The sequence below is a fragment of the Nannospalax galili genome, unplaced genomic scaffold (assembly GCF_000622305.1).
Source record: "Nannospalax galili isolate Female #2095 unplaced genomic scaffold, S.galili_v1.0 scaffold1250, whole genome shotgun sequence".
Classification (NCBI taxonomy): domain Eukaryota; kingdom Metazoa; phylum Chordata; class Mammalia; order Rodentia; family Spalacidae; genus Nannospalax; species Nannospalax galili.
In genome coordinates this window covers 74,220-94,126 of record NW_008328704.1, presented here as the reverse complement: position 1 = coordinate 94,126, position 19,907 = coordinate 74,220, and the positions used below count along the sequence as shown (strand labels likewise).

The 19,907-nt window shown below is 49.2% G+C and overlaps 1 protein-coding gene across 2 annotated transcripts in view; it reads right to left on the bottom strand.

Annotated features, from left to right (window-relative positions):
• Nucleotides 1–1,229: 1,229 nt before the first annotated feature.
• Nucleotides 1,230–19,907, bottom strand: part of Csnk1d (casein kinase 1 delta) — a 28,419-nt gene continuing 9,741 nt past the window's right edge. The window contains exons 3-10 of one of the 2 annotated variants that reach the window (XM_008828130.3): nucleotides 11,547–11,695; nucleotides 10,848–11,076; nucleotides 10,221–10,391; nucleotides 9,315–9,463; nucleotides 6,236–6,407; nucleotides 5,300–5,439; nucleotides 2,781–2,843; nucleotides 1,230–1,713 (exon numbers count right to left, since the gene is read on the bottom strand). In XM_008828130.3, coding sequence (XP_008826352.1) covers nucleotides 2,811–2,843; nucleotides 5,300–5,439; nucleotides 6,236–6,407; nucleotides 9,315–9,463; nucleotides 10,221–10,391; nucleotides 10,848–11,076; nucleotides 11,547–11,695 — 1,043 coding nt within the window. In that variant the 3' untranslated portion in view covers nucleotides 1,230–1,713; nucleotides 2,781–2,810. The remainder of the gene's footprint in view (nucleotides 1,714–2,780; nucleotides 2,844–5,299; nucleotides 5,440–6,235; nucleotides 6,408–9,314; nucleotides 9,464–10,220; nucleotides 10,392–10,847; nucleotides 11,077–11,546; nucleotides 11,696–19,907) is intronic. The other variant, XM_008828121.3, reaches the window with a different exon arrangement.

The following is a 19,907-nucleotide window of genomic DNA, read 5'->3' as shown; positions in this document are numbered from 1 at the left end:
CTCTTCACATCCGGTGTGCATAGTAGGGAAGAGCATGTTGGCACCCTAACCGCCAGAGGCAGAGCAGCCCAGCCCACAGGTGTCCGGCTGAAGATCACAAAGCGTGTGGCACCACACCTTTCTGGAGGTGAAGGTTCTAGACTCTGGTGGGCAGGCACCTGCTTCTTGGCACTTCAGGGTCTCTTCCCTTCAGCCACCAGTCCCTCTGGGTGAAAGCACGGTGTTGAGGACAGCCTGCTCCCTGCCTGAGCAGAGGCTCAAACTCAAGTGGCATCCGCACGGTACTCAGTCTGTGCGACAACTCCCCAATTCAAAGGCAAAGAGGTAACCAACTACCACAACAGCCAGACACAGCCCCCATGGCAACCCGGACGTCGTCTTACAATCGTTTCCCTAGAAACCAGAAACATAAGCACAGCTTTGAATCTTGAACTCTCCAGCATCCTATGGAGTTCTCAAGGCCTCTGCCAGTGAGAGTCCTTCCACTTCCTCCTTGCCTCCTTTGGGAAGATCGCCACAGCGCTCTGCTGGGGACACACCGCCACATTCTTGCTCCGGGGTAGCTGCTGCCGTCTATCCGCTCTGAATTTTGCAGGCATTTCAGTTTATAGTGGGGAAGGAAAAGCAACATGTCCAAACCAGGCTGACAGGGGCCCACGAGACACACAAGACAGAAACACACACACAAACTTCTGATGAGAATGTCCTCTCCACAGTGAACAGCACAACACGAGAAACAACACACACATCCTTGACACGCACATGTGCCCCTTTCTTGCCTGCCTCCACTTTATACAGAAGCTCCAAACTAGCACGTCTTAGGGTTCTTTAAGGTATTTTTTAAGACCGCGAAAACAGACAAGATCGCCACAGCGCTCTGCTGGGGACACACCGCCACATTCTTGCTCCGGGGTAGCTGCTGCCGTCTATCCGCTCTGAATTTTGCAGGCATTTCAGTTTATAGTGGGGAAGGAAAAGCAACATGTCCAAACCAGGCTGACAGGGGCCCACGAGACACACAAGACAGAAACACACACACAAACTTCTGATGAGAATGTCCTCTCCACAGTGAACAGCACAACACGAGAAACAACACACACATCCTTGACACGCACATGTGCCCCTTTCTTGCCTGCCTCCACTTTATACAGAAGCTCCAAACTAGCACGTCTTAGGGTTCTTTAAGGTATTTTTTAAGACCGCGAAAACAGACAAGAAACAATAAAAAGACAGATTCTTCACACAGATTTAAGCCAGTAATTTTTAGCAAAATGATACAAAACTGTCTTAACCAAGTTGAAGACTGGCAGCTGCGGTGGGATCAGGGAGCGCAGGTCCGCCACCACTGGTGGGAGCTGAGAGGCTCTTCACAGGGAGGTGGTTCTTTCTGCAATGGTCTCCCAGCTTCTGCTCTTCTTCCCAGCCCCATGATACCAGGGCTCACGTGGGCCACAGTGGCAACCCCTGGTGACGGCAGCTCTTGGAGCCTGTCCATTTAGTTTGTGTTTTGATTCCCCACGAGCATCGCTGGGTGAGTGGCTTGGAGAGCTCCCGGCATTAACATTTTGGGTCTAGACCGGGGGGCGTGTCACTAGTAAAGCCATTGGTAACAGAGTAGATCAGCCATGCATTGTCTGCCCTTCACAGCAAAAAGGAGAGTTCTCATCGGTGCACGACAGACTGAAGACCACTGGAAGCCACCCGACCGGGAATCTGTCGGAGCCAAAGCACAGGACAAGGTCAGCATGAGGCCAAAGGAACGGTATGGCCAGGCGCTTGGGCAATGTAACACAACAGAGCCTGGGACGGAAGGGACACACTGCCACCTGGCTTCAATCTAAGCACCTCCACCCCTGGCAACACAGAAAGGCCAGGACAGGTACCAGGCAGAACAAGGGACAGGAAGACGGGGAAGAAGAGGCATGCAAGCAAGGAGACTGAGCGCTGTGCTCCTGAGGATCCGAGTGGCGGTGATGCCTGCTCCCAGTTTCCCTTCCTGGAAAGAACTTGGTGCTCTGAAACGGTGTTCCCCTTAGGAAGATGGGAAGGGCAGTTCTTGCCAACACATTTCTAAAGAGCATACATAACGTTAAATACAGCAGATGTTCTAGTGACACAACCCCCAACTTGAAGCTCAAGCCCCTCATGGAAGGTCCATCGAGTGCCACGTGGCCAACGATAAAGGACTGCAGCGTGGACACCAGCCATGCACCGACGGCAGGGGAGCAGGTGGCTGTGGCTGGGTTAATACAAACGACAGCTGCATGGACAAGATGGCTGGGCAGGTACCAAGTTTGGAAAGAAACACAAAATGAGGACAGGGGTAAATGAGGAAGAGGGGTGACTGAAAAGCCAGGATGGGCAAAGACCACCAGGAGTCTGAACGCAGCAAGAGCTCAAGAGCCCAATACAAAGCATGGCACCGCTCAGCTGAGCACAACAGACACACGTCCCAGCACACCCGCCCAGAGCCAGGCCTGAGGGCAGTGTCAGCATACTGAATGCAGCCACAGGGAGGCCGGAGGACAAAGCTACAGCAGGATGGTCACCTAAAGCTGCTCCCAATTCAGAGACTCTGAGGATGCCACTAGGCTCCCAGACTGGGCAGCTCACCACAGCTACTCCAGACCCCACACACAGAAAAGAACAAGCAGAAGAAGCCTCACTCTACTCCAGCGCCTGGCATGCAAGCCCAGCCCACCAGGGAGCCCTGATGGCGGGTGGGGAGTGGTGGCTCCCACCCCACCTGGCACCTGCCAAGCCCCACCTTGAGCACTCACCCGGCACTGCCTTCCGATGGAGACGAGCGGCTACTTGCCGTGGTGTTCGAAAGGAATGCTATTCTGAGGTGGGGAAAAGACAGCTGTTGGTAAGTGTACTGCTGGCTTGAACCGCACATGAAGCCCGGTCCCCTGACTGCGCATGTTGGGCCTGCATCTAGATGTGCCTCTTGCCTTGACCAGATCAAGACATCAACAAGCATCACTTCAGGGATCCCAGGGATTGGCCAGTCTCTCCACACAGTGCACGAACTCATCTACCTCTCATGACTAGTCCTCAATGAAGTAGCCACCAGAATGGATGATGACATAGACAGACCCTTCTAACTTCATGTTTTCAACAGGCTATAGTCAGTGGACGGCGGGGCTCACCAACCATACAAATCAGTCTTGTAACACCATGTAGCAAGTGCAGGACATGGCACCCCCCAGGACACACACAAGAGCACCAGGCTGCAGATCTTAATTTGGAGCAGGATGTCAGTTAAACAATCCATCAAAAGGAGTAACGGGCATGCCAACAGTACAGAGAAGAGACCTTTCCTCTCACAAAGAAAAAACAAAACAAAACAGAGACCTGCTGACCAGATGCCCTGTAGGCCTGTATCTTTTTGGCTAATGAGAACTAATTCAGAGATGGGAAAATGTGGGATCATGGTCTCCGCAGGGGACAAACCTAATGCAAGTGCCCTTCAGAAAAGGGAATGATGCTTGCTAAGGAGGAAGCAGCTGTTTGTGGGCAAAGCCTGGGTGAGGATAAGGTCCTGCATTAAAGAATGTAGCACCCCAACGACCTTGCACCATGTCCTAGTGTCACCAGAGTTGGACAAGGGCAACTGATGCTAAAATCCCCAACACAACCCAAGGAAAAGCTACAGAACCCCAAGGAGGAGCCTCCCAACCATGCTCAAGTCTGGTGCCATTCTCCACGCAGAAACAGGAGGCCACACAAGTAGAGACTAATTCTGAGGCCCACGCTCACCATGTGCGAAGAATATTCTCTGCTACCTTGTGCCAAGGGAGCTGCATCCTTGGCAACCCAGCCAAGAGGAAGTCGGACTGCAACCCGTGTCTTCTTGGTATCCACAGTGGACCCTAAACTACCAGATGCTTTTTTTTCTTGGTTTTTTGAAAAAAGGAAGCCTGACTGTTCCTCAGTCTCTGCCCCGCTGCAAGCATGAGGACGCCTAAACCCAGTCAGGGCCCACTCCCTGATGTAGAAACTCAAGTCCACTGTGAGGGAGGCAGAGCTTAAGAGTATATATACCAACAGACTCAATCTCACAATGATGTGGAAACTTCTCAAGAGCCCCTAGTGAAACTCTATGTATCTGTAGTCTCTCTGGGAGAAAATTATCATAAAAAGTCTGTCAATTTCTGGCAAATGAGAACATTCACCTAGCTACTGAATTGCAAGAACACCAGTTTCTGTAGTACAAACTGTCACCAGATCAGAACGCTGTGTGGCCCCAGGGATCTCACACAGCTCCTGGCATTTGAATGCTACATTCAGGTACCACTGTGAGCCACAGATGCTGCTGAACAACCAAGCCCCACAGGGCTGTCAGTGTGCCTCTGAAACAAGATCCTGGGTGTGTTGTGAGTGAATGAGTGAGAGAGTGAGAGTGAGAGAGAGAGAGAGAAAGATCGAGATTGATGGATTGTATGTGGTGCTGGCTTCTAAGAGTTCCCTGGATCTTATCACCGGTGCTCACTTTGAGGGGGTGGGGGGATGGACAACTATGAAAAGCAGCCAACATGTGTGAGAAGGTATTCTTCTGGTGACTGAAGAAGTGTTTAATGAGAACTGCAGCAAAAGCAGAGGAGGGAGGCTGTGCACTTGGATGAGGGGAAAGCTATGAGGAAGAAGCCTGGAAGCTGGTTCAGGCTACCACGCCTTCCCTGAGGACCTCCCTCATTAGAGACACGGCCTAAGAAGACAGGCACCTTGAAGCTTGGCATACCACCACCCAGAGCCTGTGGGAAGTTCCTATGGGCCTCTATCCTTGGCCACAGCAGGCAGACCAGGATTGCTCACGGGGACCATTCTGATGGTGCTTTGCTAGGGGCTCCTGGCCAGCAAACCAAATCCTAAAGGTTGGGTGAGCAGACCTCTCCCTAACAATATGTATGAGCAAGCATGTGGTGTCCAGCCTGGTGGGGAAGGTGACAAGGGGCAGGGATGTCCCTTCGAAACCCAAGCAGAAGAGAAAAGGTTGCACACACAATTCAGAGCCCATTACAGCCCCAGCTAGTCTTAGGCGCCAACCAAGAAGCAAAACAGAAACAGAAACATAACTCCCTCCCACCAACCAATACAGGTTAGACAGTCTCAAAATGAGAGGAAGAGAAGGGAAGGAGTACATTCTTCACAAATGTCGCCCATTTCCAACTATAAACCTGTAAAGTCAGTTCAAAGAAGGTAAGGCAGAAACCCAATGCCTGCACATACTGACACTGAAAAGCACCCCCATGCCTGGACCTGGCACATCCTGGTTTCAGCGAATTCAAGTACATACCTGTGAGGTGGACATGCGAGAGGTATCTTGTCGGCCTGTGAGATCAGATGAGGAGACGTTGACCGGGGCCCCCCGATGCAGCCGCATACTCACTTTCCGCTCTCGTTCCATGCCAGAGACAGGCCGAGGAGAGGTGTTGGCTGGAGGAGATGAAGAGAAGTCATGTCTACCGAGTACTCTTGGCTCTGTTAACACCTCACCAGCCTGCAGCACAGCTGAGGACACAGGCTCTAGGTAGGCCCTCTGGGGTGAGAACCTACATCTATTAACTAGCTCAGGGTTTGAGGATGGCTGAGCCCTGCCCAGTATGGGTGAGGTCTGGGGTTCGAGGGAGGCTGAGCCCTGCCCAGCACAGGTGAGGTCCTGGGTTCGAGTGTGGCTGAGCCCTGCCCAGCACAGGTGAGGTCCTGGGTTTTTCTCTAGCAACATCCAAATACACAGCCAACTCAAGTGTCCAGAAGCCCAAGAGCACATGCTGCCAATGGGCACACATTCCAAGGCCCCAAGATCTAATGGCACGTAGGGCACTCAGCATTGAGTATTTAAAAGTTCATGAGAAAATGTGTTCAAGAATAACTTTACAGGAGGATCTCTAAGTTCGAGGCCAGCCTGGTCTCCACAGCGAATCCAGGCCAGCTGGGGCTACAGGGAGACCCTGTCTCAAAAAAAAGAATAAAACTTCATATATAGGAAACTACTAAAATAGAAACAATTTCAGAGACCTCAATCTTTAGACCAAATCTTGTGAGAAGGACAATTCTAAAGGTGCCATTGTGGGCTGTCTTAGACCTACCTATTCTTAGGAATACAGACTGACATGGGGATACAATCCTCAACTGAGTCTGGCTCAAGATCCTTGTGTGGCCACACAGCCATCAAAATGTGAAACAGAAGCCCCAGTACCCACTCCAAGGGCATGCTGGAAGGTGTGCTCACCCGTGTGTGAGGTAGGGGTGAGGGGCGTGGGGGGAGCCACTTCCTGGGCTCCCCGCAGACGGCCAGAGGCTGTGGAAGGGAGGCCCCGGGTAGCTGGATTCCGTGAGTGTCTTAACCGCTCCTCTCGGTCCCGGCGTTCCCGTTCAGCATCATCTGCTGCCCGGCTGGCACCCTGGGGAGGAAAGAGGATTAGAACAGCTAGAAGTGGCCTAGGTTAAAGTATACACACACCTGTCAAGGCTCTTGGCTGATCCCTGGCACCTTGAAAAAACCTCAAAGAATACGTGGAACAGACTGCTTTTTTTAAAAAATATTTTATTATTTTGTGTATATTGTGTATTGCCTGCACGTATGTGAGTGCACCCATGTAGTGCAATGCCGCAGAGGTCAGAAGAGGGCTTCAGATTCCCCTGGAGCTGGAGTTAAGGATGGTTCGTAGCCACCATGTGTGTGTGCTGGGAATCAAATCCAGGTCCTCTGCAAGAGCAGTCAGTGCTCTTAATCGCTGAGCCATCTCTCCAGCCCCCAGACTGCTTTTAAAACCACCTACATCAACAGTGAAGTCAGTTCCTGTATAACACCCATGGAGGTCAGAGCCCCTCTTCAGACCCCACTACACTGGAGGGATGCCCCATGCACAATCTCCTTTTCTTTTCCTTTCCTTTTTTTCTTTAAAGACAGTGTCTCACTATGTAACCCTGGCTGTCCTAGAACTCATTACATAGACCAGGCTTCCTGAAATTAGCAGAGCTCTATCTGCCTGCCTCTGCTTCCCCAGTACTGGGGACAATCTGTAACTCTTAATTCTCTCCCTATAAATGTTGATATGCTAGTATGTCCAGTAAGAAAAGGAGAGACCAGGCCAGAGACACAGAGCAGTGCACAGTAGGGGCCTCATCAATGGGTCAGAAGGGACCAATCAGAGTCCAGACCCCGGGGCCAACAGCAACTCTGTGCCATAGTGATGCCAGCCACACCACATACAGGTCAACAGTAAGGATGAGTCAGGTTTCTGCCGACTATAAGTCAGAGTCAGCTGCCTTCTAATCAGAGATGCAGGTCATCAGTGATGTGGTCACCAGGGGTCTGCAGCCATGGGCATCTCCCCATGTCACCTGCTTTACTAGACTCAGTCATGTCAATTTACAAGTGGCCTGTGACTGCTGTTAAGCTCCATGGAAGAGCTAAGAATCATAGCCCCAGGCAACCCTGAGACCTGACCGCATGCACTATTTGGTCCTTTTCAGAACAATTCTACAGAGCCTCTACAAGGCCTGGGGAGTGTCAGAAGTGCTAGAACAATGCTAGGGGAAGGCAGTGCAGCTAACGCTGGATCGCCTCCAAAACAGCACAGCTGTCTCTTTAAACCCCATCCGGGCAGGACTGGGCCTCTCCTGAGCCAGCCCACCCCGCAGAGTGTTCTCCTTCCAGCTCTGGCCAGTCTCTTTACACAAAGAACAGCATGAGGTCCAGGCAGGCCGGGCACAGAGCGCAGATAACAAGGCTCCTGGTGTGGACTAGAGGACACAGTTCTGCTGCTGCTCCCATCAGAACATGCACCACCTCGAAAGGTTCCAATGTCTGAACACACTACAAAGAATGGTTCTTTATTGTCTGAGATGGGTCTTACCCAAGGCTGGCTTCAAACTCACAATCAGCCTCCCAAGTGCTTGAATAACAAGGATGTACAACCATGTTTGGCCCAAAGAATGAATTTTTAATGAAAACAGACACAAAACCGCCACAGAGCCTTGGCTTCTGGCAGTGGTGTCGGAATGATTATAGATCAAACTCTTTATTGCATAAGCTCTCCTGAGGCCCCTGAGCTGGGTGGGGCTGGGTGACAGGGAAGAGCAGGACTCAGAAAGATCACCAGGTCCCCAGTGTGCCAGGCTCATCACGTCACACCATCACAGGAAGCTGAATCCACAAAACTCTTCCTTTTTGCTGTTTTATTTGGGTTTTTAAGACAGGGTCTCCCTGTAGCCCCAGCTGGCCTGATCTCAAAGAGATCTGCTTGCCTCTGCCTCCAGAGGGCTGGGATTAAAGGCACGCGCCACCATGCCCACTGATATATTCTTATTTTATACGTATGAATGTTTTGCCTGCATGTATACAAGTGCACCTGTGTGTACAATACCCTCAGAGGACAGAAGAGGGTGTTAAGACTACCCTACTACTTCTGGAACTGGAGTTACAGAAAGATTTTTAGGCACCATGTGGTTGCTGGGAACCAAACCCAGTCCTCTGCAAGAGCAGCCCGTGCTCTTAACCTCCGAGCATCTCTCTAGCCCCCACAAAGCTCTTAGAACTGGTGACAGTAATCATAACAGAATAACCATTCACACTGGGCACAGGGGCAGCCATGGTTATGGCACTTGAAAGGCTGAGGCAGTAAGAAAGCTTGAGTCCAAGAGTTCAAGACTAGCCCAGACAACAAGACTCTATTTCAAAAACTAAATTCCCAGGCTGGAGAGACAGCTCAGCTGCTAAGAACACCCATCATTCCTTGGTTCGAATCCCAGCACCCACATGGCAGTTAACAACTGTCCATAACTCCAGTCCTAGGGGATCCGACAGTCTCTTCTGTCTTCTGCCACCATTGCACGACACAGGTGCATTTACCTATATGTAGGCAATACACATATACACATAAAATAAAAACAGTAAATAAAATATATTTAAAAAACCCAAAAAACTAAATTCCCTCCAAAGTGGCATTAATCCCTAAAAGTCAAGGAAAGAGGGAGGGAGAAAGGAGGCCTGCAGGCAGTCCTGGGGCTGGCAGTGGGCAGACAGACCTATACTGTGGCTCACTGGACCTCCCACTATGTACAGCCACAAATGCTAGAGTTTCCCCTTCACCCCACATCATCTTCCTCTGTACCAAGCCCACAGGCAACGTGGTTCCTAGGTCCAGGTTCTACTGGGTGTGCTTGGCTTTCACAACTCAGCAACTGTACTCCATAACAGATCTGCATTCCAGCATAGATCTGCTTATGAGACCCAACCCAGCTATCAGTGCCGGCCACCTGAGGACCAGGCTGTTGCCATCCCATGCTCTGGCAATCCCACTTACAAACTTGAGCATGTTCCAGTCGAACACATAGTCGTAGGAGAAGCCCTGGCGATGGAACAGATTTCTGAAGAGCTGTCTCAGGTACGAGTAGTCAGGTTTGTCATCAAAACGCAAAGAACGGCAGAAATTCAGGTATGTGGCAAATTCAGCTGCAAAACAAAGAAACTCAAAGCTAGCTAGGCATTCCCAACTGTGGCCCAGACTTGGTCTATTCACACTCAATACACCGCCCACAGTGCCACATACCAAAGGCACGGAGGACGAGATTCAAGAATTTAGAGGCTGGGCACACCTCTTTAATCCCAGAAACAGGGAGGCAGAGGCAGGCAGATCTCGGTGAATTTTGAGTTCTAGGCCAGTCATTGCTACACAGCAAGAGCCTGTCTCAAAAACCAGAAACAAAATAACCTAAGCACTAGAAAAATGAAAAAATTCAAAGATCTAGGGCCTGGGGGTATAGCTCAGTGGTAAAGTGCTTACTTAGCATGTGTGAGGCCTTGGGTTTCATCCCCAACACTACCCCTACCCCCACAGGTCAACACTCAAAAACACAATTTATTTATGTAGGGAATTTATCCCAGGAGCACTCCCACGAAACAGGAAACTCACAGGGAAATGGCTCCGGGAGGCTGAGGAGAGGGCGAGGAGCAGTCAATTTAAAGAGTAGGTAGGGCTCCCAGCATCTTCCCCTTCCTAGCTGTGTGGGTCATTTCCTGAGGGTCAGTCTTGCCTCATTCCCGTCTTTCCTGGGCCTCAGAGTGCCTTCTAGACAAAAGCTCTCAAGAAAGCACCAGGACAATAGACAGCTAACTGCCACCTCCACAGGTGTGTCTGGTTAACACTGGTTAACACAGGTGGCCAAAGGCATGTCGCAGGAAGCTGTGCAGCAAGGGCGTGAGGACTCACAGGGATAGCCCTTGCACAGCACTTCAATGGGCGTGGACATCTTCTTCTCACTGATCCGCTCATATTTCTGCCTCTTGGTGGCGGCTTTCAGCCCCTGCCAGGGGAGAGAGCCCAGGTTGAAGTACATCAGCACGTACCCCAGAGACTCCAAGTCATCCCTTCGAGATTGTTCTGGAAAGAAAAGGGAACTGTGTCAAGGACGGCGTGTGTGTGTGTGTGTGTGTGTGTGTGTGTGTGTGTGTGTGTGTGGTGTGTAAAAGCAACACCTGGCAAACAGTAATGGAAATAAACTTTAATAACAGAAAAATATACTTTGATGGCTCCTTCACTAGAAGTTGCCCTCACACAATGGTGAAGAAACACCCCACACCCCAGGTCAGCAACACCAACCGTCTTAGGCAATTGCTGGAGAAGCCAGCTTCTGCCTGCCCCACCACACCTGCTATGCAAGGCTCCAGCAGTGGCTGAAATCTGCTTGTCTGTTATAAAGGTTGCTGACAGCTTCCAGGCCTCTCAGTACCAAACTGGCTCATAACCCTAGGCCACCAGAGAAGCAGGCCCTCCCTAAGCTCAGGGATGGACATGCCAAAGGTACCCTAGGTCAGTGATCCTGCAGCCAGGGCTCACCAATGCCGAGGTGTGTGTTGATGGAGGCATAGCGAGCTGTCCCCGTGAGGTTCTTGTTCTCTCGGTAAGGGATGTGCTGGTGGGTGCGGGCGTCCCGGTACTTCTTGGCCAGCCCAAAGTCAATGATGTAGACCAGGTTGCCTTTCTTCCCTAGTCCCATGAGGAAGTTATCTGGCTTCACATCTCGGTGGATGAAATTCTTTGAGTGAATGTACTCAATACGACTAATCTGTAAGCGGAGGAGAAAAGGTGAGAGAACCCCATTACAGTCCACTGGAAAAGGAGGCACAAAGCCCATATTGCACACACACTGCAATCTGGCCAGGGCTGAGTGATCGCAAAGTTTTAGGGTGAATACTGACAGACCAGAAGTCATCTCCCAAGGTATCTTTAGCTCTCTGTGCGTCGACAGTAAGAAAGAATTTGCTTGGAAACCACTAAGAGTTGCTAGGAATCAAATGAGGGATCCCTGAGAAAACTGGAATATCCCTTCAGTGTGAACACACTTGAGATGCTGAGAGTGGGCCTTCAAGCCAATCACTTGCGTTATTATCTTGAGGCCAAGGTCAAGCAAATCTCCTTTCTCTGGTGCACAGGGCATACTAATGGAGAAATAGTAATCCAGTAATTAACCTATCAGGAGCAAGCACATGCTGACTGCCCACAGCTGCCCAGGCTCTTTAGGAAAAGGGGGCTTACCATTTGGTCAGCAAGCAATAGAACAGTTTTGAGACTAAACTTTCTTGAGCAGAAGTTGAAGAGGTCTTCCAGGCTCGGTCCCAGTAGCTCCATCACCATGACATTGTAGTCCCCCTCCGCCCCACACCACCTGATGGTAGGGATGCCCACTGGAAGAGAAACCAAACACAGCACTTCAAGTCCAAGCCATTGCAGTGGCTCCCCCCTCACTCAATGTTGACAGGTATCTAGTGGATGGATGGAGATGGAGAGAGAAAGAGAAAGAGAGACAGACAAACCAACTAACCAAACTGTGTTTTGGGAGAGAGAATTTTCATTCAAGGTTCTCAGAAGATACTAGCAACGCCTGCCCTCAAGTACCCTCAGTTGTGATTAGGCCACATACAGTAAAGCAAAAGGCACTCTGACAAGAGTCAAACAAGCAGCAGCAGCAGCAAGTGAGATCAGAGAGCTGATTTCATGATACCAGCATCTAGGGAAAGAGAAAGCATTTGAGATAAGACAGGACCACTGGAGCCCGTTGGAAACCACAATGCATGGGTCAAAGACTGGACTGTAAGGCTGAGAAACAGAAGAGAAAGTCAGCTGCCATGGATTGAGGAGGAAAGAAAGTTGTTTTTATTTTCTCTGACACTGATGAGATAAATCATATGCTATGAAAACCTCTTGGGAGACTCACACAGTAAAATGAGGCTTCCAACATACCCACTGGGGCTGGAGAGACAGCTCAGAGGTTAAGAGCACTGGCTGCTCTTGCAGAGTACCTGGGTTCAGTTACCAGCACTCACATGGAGGCTGACAACTGTCTGTAACTCTGGTTCCGGGGGATCAAACGTCCTCCTCTGGTATCAATGGGCATTGTACACACACAGTACACATACATACAAGCAGGCAAAACACTCATACACATAAAATAAAAATGATAAAAGATTGAACACACCCATCGGTGGAAGTGAGAATAGAGAAGACAGAAGAAACAACTCAAGTTGGCGCACGCCTGCCCTCCCAGCACTTGTGAAGCAGAGAGTACATGGTCAGGAGTTCTGGGACAGCCTGGTCTATATACTGAGGCCCTGACTCAAAGACACCACCACCAACAAAACCCAACAATCCAGAACCTCAAATGAAGGCAAGAATTGAAGGATGCCATCCAGACATCAGAGCTGAAGACGATTAACACTGACACACACATTCCGCTGACTTCTGAAACACAAGTGAAAGGCCAGCAGTGGCAGACGACAGTCACAATGAGACCTTCAGAGACGCTGAGGTCTTTGTCCTGCTCAGGTCAGAGTCAAGCATTGAAGAGAGCAGCTTCCAGAAGCCCCCCAGGCTCACTGTCCCTGTGCTCTCCTATTAGTCACAGCATGTCGTGTGATGAGCTCACACACACAGGCACTGGCTTTATTGCACACATGTTCCACTTACAACTGTGTCAGGAGCCCAAGGCCCTTAGTCCTTCCATGGCAAGACTGGCTTTTAGTGGAGCCTCATTTTGAGTTTTGATGTTCAGAGGGAGATTTTCTCATTAAAAAAAAATCGCTTTAAATAAGCTGGTCATGGTGGCACACACCTTTAATCCCAGCACTTGGGAGGCAGAGACAGGCAGATCTGAGTTTGAGGCCACTCTGGTCTACATAGTGAGTTCCAGGACAGCTGGGGCTACAGGGAGACCATCTCAAAAAGACCAAAAAAAAAAAAAAAAAAATTTTTTTTTGAGGGGCTGGAGATGGCTCAGTGATTAAGAGCACTGACTGCTCTTGCAGAAGACCCGGGTTCGATTCCTGGTACCCACATGGTGGCTAACTACCATTTTTAACTCCAGTTCCGGGGAATTTTTTTAAAAAAAATTATTTTCAAGCCAGGCAGATCTTTGTGAGTTCTAGGCCAGCTGGAGCTACAGGGAGACCCTGCCTCAAAAAAAAAAAAATTTTTTTTTTGAGCTGGAGAGATGGCTCAGTGACTAAGAGCACTGACTGCTCTTGCAGAGAACCCGGGTTCGATTCCTGGTACCCACATGGTGGCTAACTACCATCCTTAACTCCAGTTCTGGGGAATTTTTTTTTTGAAAATTATTTTCGAGCCAGGTGGATCTTTGTGAGTTTGAGGCCAGCCTGGTCTACATAGTGAGTTCCAGGCCAGCTGGGGCTACAGGGAGACCTTGTCTCAAAAAGACAAAATAAATAAATAAATAAATAAAGATAAAAAAATATCAAGGGTAATGGTGGTGCTTTAGTCCCAGCACGTGGGAGGCAGAGGTAGGCAGATCTCTGTGAGTTCAAGGCCTGCTTGGTCTACACAGTAAGTTCCACGTTAGCTCGGGCTACAGGGAGACCCTATCTCAAAATGACTTAAAAAAAAAAAAACTTTTTTCTTTCTCTTTTTTATGTGTATGCATATATGTAAGTGCACCCATGTCATGCAATATCTGCCAGAAAAGGGTGTTAACTCCCCTAGAACCAGAGTTGTTAGCCAACATGTGGGTGCTGGAGCTGAGCCCAGCTTCTGGAAGAGCAGCCAGCATGGTCTTAACCGCTCAGTCATTTCTCTAGCCTCTGTTAGGTTTTGAAAGGGCTTGGAAAAAAAAAAAAAAAAAAAAAAGTTAAGGCCAGGTATGGTGGCCCACACCTTTCATCCCAGCACTCAGGAGGCTGAGGCAGGTGTATCTCTGTGAGTTCCAGGCCAGCTGGGGCTACAGGGAGACCCTGTCTCAAAAAGACCAAAAAAAATTAAAATAAATTGTATTTATTATTTTTACTTTTGTGTATAAAGCGTTATGCATGCATGTAAGTGCATCTGTGTCGTGCAATGCCCATGAGGTCAGAAAATGGCGTCAGACTCTCTGGAACTGGAGTTACAGACAGTTGTTAACCACCATGTTGGGTTGCTGGGATTCAAAACTGGGTCCTCTGTAACAGCAGTCAGTGCTCGTAACTGCTGAGCCATTTCTACAGCCCCTATTTATTTTTTTAGTTCTACTAATTGGTTTTGTGACTAAACATCTTCTCTTAGTTAATGAGATATTCATCTTTTAGTTTCTTGATATAAGGAGATGCTTAATTTTAACAAAGTGCATCAGACTTTTCCTCAGTGAGTAACGCTTTCAGTGTCTCTTGCTGTGTTTGAGATGAGGTCTCTCCATGTCCCCCAGTCTAGGCTGGAGCTCTAGAGCCTTCTGCCACCACCTGTCAAGTGTTGGGACTATAGGGACATGCCATCATGCTTGCCAAGGCAGAAAAACAAAACAAAACAAAAAAAGCCCACAGTGTGGCATGGAGATGCGGACTAACAGAAACTGACCCACAAATTAGAGTTGGTAGAGAGAAAGGTGTTGAGAGTGCTAACCAAATCTGCTGAGAGACTGCAATCCTAGCCACTCAGGAGGGTGAGGCAAGAGGATCAATCACAAGTTCAAGGCCTGTCAGGGCTACATAGGGAGTTCAAGGCCAGCCTGGGAAGCTCACTGGAACACTGGGTGCTAGGGATGCAGATAAGTACTTGCCCAGCATGTGAGGACTCAGCTCAATCCCAGGCATTGCAAAAAGAAAAAAATGTGACAGATAACTGAATTCCATGCCAAAAAAGTTAAAGGAATGAGAAATATGTGAATGTATGCGCACACACACATCTCTAACATCTATAGGTTGAAAAACCTGCTGGGCATGGTGGTGCACGCCTTTAGTCCCAGCACTTGGGAGGCAGAGGCAGGAAAATCTCTGTAAGATTGAGGCCAGCCTGGTCTACGTAGCAAATGCCAGGGCAGCTGGTGATGAACTTCAAAAAACAGCAGCAGAAACTACCGCAGCAGAGCAGGAGTCTTGGTGCACTGTGGAGCAACGTGGTTCAAGTCGCCAGTGGAGCCCCTGAAGGGCAAGCGCAGCCAAGGCAGCTGAGAACCCAGACTCAAAGTCAATGAAGCTGGGCCCAAGAATCAAGAAGGAAAACTACGTTAGCGCACTGTCCACACAAGTGGTTCTCCATCCCCACCACTCCCCATCACCTTGTGAAAGCTTCCTGCAGAGGGCAACACTGCCAAATGAAGTCCGCACCCACACAGCAGTGAGCAGCTCAGCGAGTGTCAGCCATTCTTAAACCTTCTAGCCCCATTGCTACCTCTCACCTCCTCTGCAATGTTACAGCCACTCCTGTCATCACTCATTTAAGTCATACCTATCTCAAAGCTATCCAGCAGGCATGTCCTTCTGGTGTGCTCTGGCACCCTCCCTACATGGCTCTAGCCAGAGGCACTTCTTTCCTTCTACCTACATGGTCCAGACTCCTGCCCTGGCACGGACCACTTCTCAAGCAGTCTGCGCTTCTCTCAATAGGAAGAATTCTGGGAAGCATGGGACCAGGCCCTGATGGTGCTCAATGTCGCAGTTTTCATGCAGCAGGGCGTTGCCCTTCTTCAGGAGTGCTGCCGTTCACCTTGGCCCTTCACTGTCCTCCCTGAACCCTACCACGCGGCTCTGTAAGAGCTGCTGAGCTGTGACTGGAGTTCTGCTTAACAGTAAGAGCAACTCTGGGAGAGCTGGCACCAAGTCCCCTACGCCTCCGACTTAAAAACCCTTCCAGCTTTCCGCATGGAGGTCCTGCCTACTTCACAGTCGACTTCTATACACCCTGCACACCGTCTACTTTACTGTGATAAATGACACTTTAAAATGACACTTATTTTTTATTTTGTATGTGTGAGTGCATTGCCTGCATGTAAGTGCACCCGTGTCTTGCAATGCCGACAGAGGTCAGAAGAGGGTGCTGGATCCTCTGAACTGGTGGATGGTTTGTAGCCGCCATGTGGGTGCTGGGAATCAAACCCGGGTCCTCTGCAAGAGCAGCCAGAGCTCTTAACTGCAGAACCATCTCTCCAGCCCCTTAAATTACATTTTGTAACTAATTATTGGTGTAATCAAGTAAACTGACCATATTCTAAATATTTATTTAATGTGTATGTCCAGGAGAGTGTGGACATGTGTGTACCACACGGTGCATGTGGAGGTCTGAGGACAACTTTTCAGAGTTTGTTCCCCCTTTCCACTTTGTTTGAGGAGGGTTCTTGTTTCTACTGCTGGGCTGCACACCAGGCTAGAGCTTCTGGGTGGTTCTGTCTCCACCCGATGACACAAGTGCTGGGATCAGAGAAACATACCACTGCGCCTGGCTTTTTATGTGGGCTCCAGAGATCCAGCTCAGGTTGTCAGGCTTTCACTTTTACCCAGCGAGCCATCTCCCTGGCTCCAATATTTGAGTCTTAAGCTAACTAATGTTCATTTCTTCTAGGTTTACTCTAGAAGAGTCTGTCATCTGCAAACAAAATTTTAGGAATACATTAAGTCAAATTAAATAATATCAAAAAACGCTCCTCCTTAGGAGACATGTGTGGTCTGGCCTCATGATGTACTCAAGGCTGGTGGCCCACGACATAGCACCGCCTCCCTTTTCATGGGGAACACAGTGTTGTTATCCACGAGGATAGAGGTTGGATAAAATACTGTCAGAGCGAAGGGTTTCTAGCTCACAGATCGCTGGCTGGAAAAGACAGTGTTCTTTGTGCCTCGGTTCACCCTCGGCAGGCCGCCAGAAACTAACTGGTGGTGGAGCCTAGGAAGCAAATGGCTATAAGCCAATTAGAAGGTTCCAGCTAACACAGAATGAAAAGATCTTCCAGCTACAGGGTAACTGCTACTCTCTGAAGTCAGACATCTCCTACTAGCAAATTCTAGAATCCACAGTGGATCTGTGCCTGGGAAGTGCTGGTCTAGTATTTTTCCAGAACAAGTGATGCAAGCAGGTTAAAGAGGAGACCAGAGTGTTGCCGTGACTTGGGGATAAGCTGCTGCCACTGCTATGTGTAGCTGCGAACATGGATGTTCTTCCCTCATGGGGCCCCAGACACCAAAACATGTAGCTGGAGCTAGACAAGCGCTTTGCACTGTGATTTGGTAAGTTTCAATGAAAATGTGGTGATTCAGAATTAGTTAAAAAAAAAAAAAAGTTTTCAGCAACTCAGTTTTAAAATGGTTAAACCTGTATGTAAATATTCTGAATGTTAGACTTTGACAAACTTTTTAAAAAATTTTATTTATTATTTTTATTTTATATATTTATGCGTGTATTGCCTGCATGTAGGTAAGTGCACCTGTGTCGTGCAATGCCCGTGGAGGTCAGAAGAGGCTGTTGGATCCCCTGGGACTGGAGTTACAGACAGTTGTTAGCTGCCATGTGGGTGCTGGGATTCGAACCCAGGTCTTCTGCAAGAACAGCCAGTGCTCTTAACTGCTGAGCCATCTCTCCAGTCTCAGATTTTGACAAACATCTTATGGGAGGACAAGAGAGAAAAGCATGGCTGGGGCTGTAGCTCAGTGGTAGAGGCTTATCTAGCACAGGCCAAGTCCCAGACGTAGAGAAAACACCCTGGAAAACAGGGTGTGGAAGGCAGTGGAATCACTCCAGGGGCTGGGAAGGTACGTGGGCTTCACAAGGGAGAACTAGGGGTATCTTTGGGGGGGGGCTGTGGGGATCTTCTACTCCAACATCCAAGGCATTTTATGTGCCACCCGACCTCTAGTGGTGTCCAATAATTCATGATGGAACAATGGTGTGCCAGACATGGCGGTATATACCATTAAGCCTGACATTCAGGAGGCTGAGAGGCAGGAGCATTGTAAAGTTCAGGAGCTTTTCCCAAAAGTCAAAGATAAAAAATAAAAACTGATGGGCATGGTAGTTTATGGTATAATCTTAGTACCTGGGAGGCAGCAGCAGCAGGAACATTGCCATCCTGGTCTACATAGTGAGCTCCAGTCCAGCCAGGACAACACAGTGTATACCTCCCCACTGGATCCTATACAAAGTTCTAGTCTTCCTTTGGCAAAGCACACTGGCTTGTTAATGTTTATCAGAAAGAAGCAGCTGCAAACTCAGTAACATTTTCTGCTGAGTTACTGCAGGAGGGGGTGGTATAATGCTACTCTGGGGTACATTAGAATTGGACAAGCAGTCACATACAACATCCTCTAGCTCTCATCTGGTAGCACCAGGCACTGATAAAAACTTGTTGACTACTCAAGTCTTTTACCAACACTTCATTTCTGATATTTCAACCTCTAACCTATTGTCCTAAGCAGATTTTGTACAAGTGCAAGTGCTTAGGCACGCCCTGCAAGGTGAGTGGTCAGGCTCTAGTCTGTGTCCTCTGGAGAACAGTTGTGCCCTGTGTTGCTCCTCCCCAGCACAGCAGCTCTCAGCCAGGCTTTGTGACACCAGCAGTATCCACAGGCCTCCCAGATAAGCCTGTGCTGCAGCGAGCCACTCAGCTGTGTTCTCTCCTACATCATCAGAACCAACACACGAGGTGAGAACACCACGGAGGTGGCTCAATGTCCCTTCTAGAAGGCGGCCAAACAATCCACACCCACTTCCACACAAACATGCATAGGGGTAAAAAATCTTTTGAGCAGCAAAATCTTGGGGTTTCTAGGCAAAGCAGACTCTTCTACCCTGTGTCTGCCGACTCCCAGTTTGGCCTTAGGAGACAAACACTGTTGGAACTACACACTCTGTTTCCCAGGACACAGTATGTTTCCTGAAACAGAGACCTTCAGGGCATCCACTAAGTAGGCAACAGAAACAAACCCAGACCCAAGTTTGAGGAATAGCACTCAAGGATAAAGCCCATTTCTGGATCTTGCTGGGTCCCAGGCTCCTGGAGAAGGGATGTGGGCAAGCGAGTCTTCCCATTTGGTAGGGTCCAACGCAGGAAGGAATGCCACCCTCCAGGAGGCAGCAAGCACTGCCTAGGACCTTTTTCATCCTCATAACCAGGGACAACTGACACCTGGGATGCCACACAGCACTCTGCAGCAGCCACAGCAAGTGCAATGATCTGATGATGATGCTGTGACCTATGCAGAGGGATGTACCATACTTTCTGAGCAGCGTCAGGCCACCTCCTCTCAGGTGCTCTCAGCTAGCACATTCTCAGAGTAACAACCCTTACTGCATTAAGCTTAAAGACTGAAACCCCTAGAAAAGGCCAAACCTGAGCACTCTCGTCCTGCTCTGCTTGTCACAAGCCATGCAGTCAATCCCTACTGCTTCCAAGAAGACTACTGCCCTGCTAAGGACAGCCAAGGGCAAGTGTGCCTCTGCTGACATCTTTGGGATGATAGTATGAGAGTGTGTGTGTGTGTGTTTGCACACAATGTGCGTTTATGTGAGGGGTGTTTTATATGGCCCTAGCTAACCTGGAACTCACTAGACCAGGCTAGCCTCAATCTCAGAGATTCACCTACCTCTGCCTTCCATATGCTGGGATAACAGGTATGTGCCATACATACTGCAAAAAGGGAGCTCTTAAAT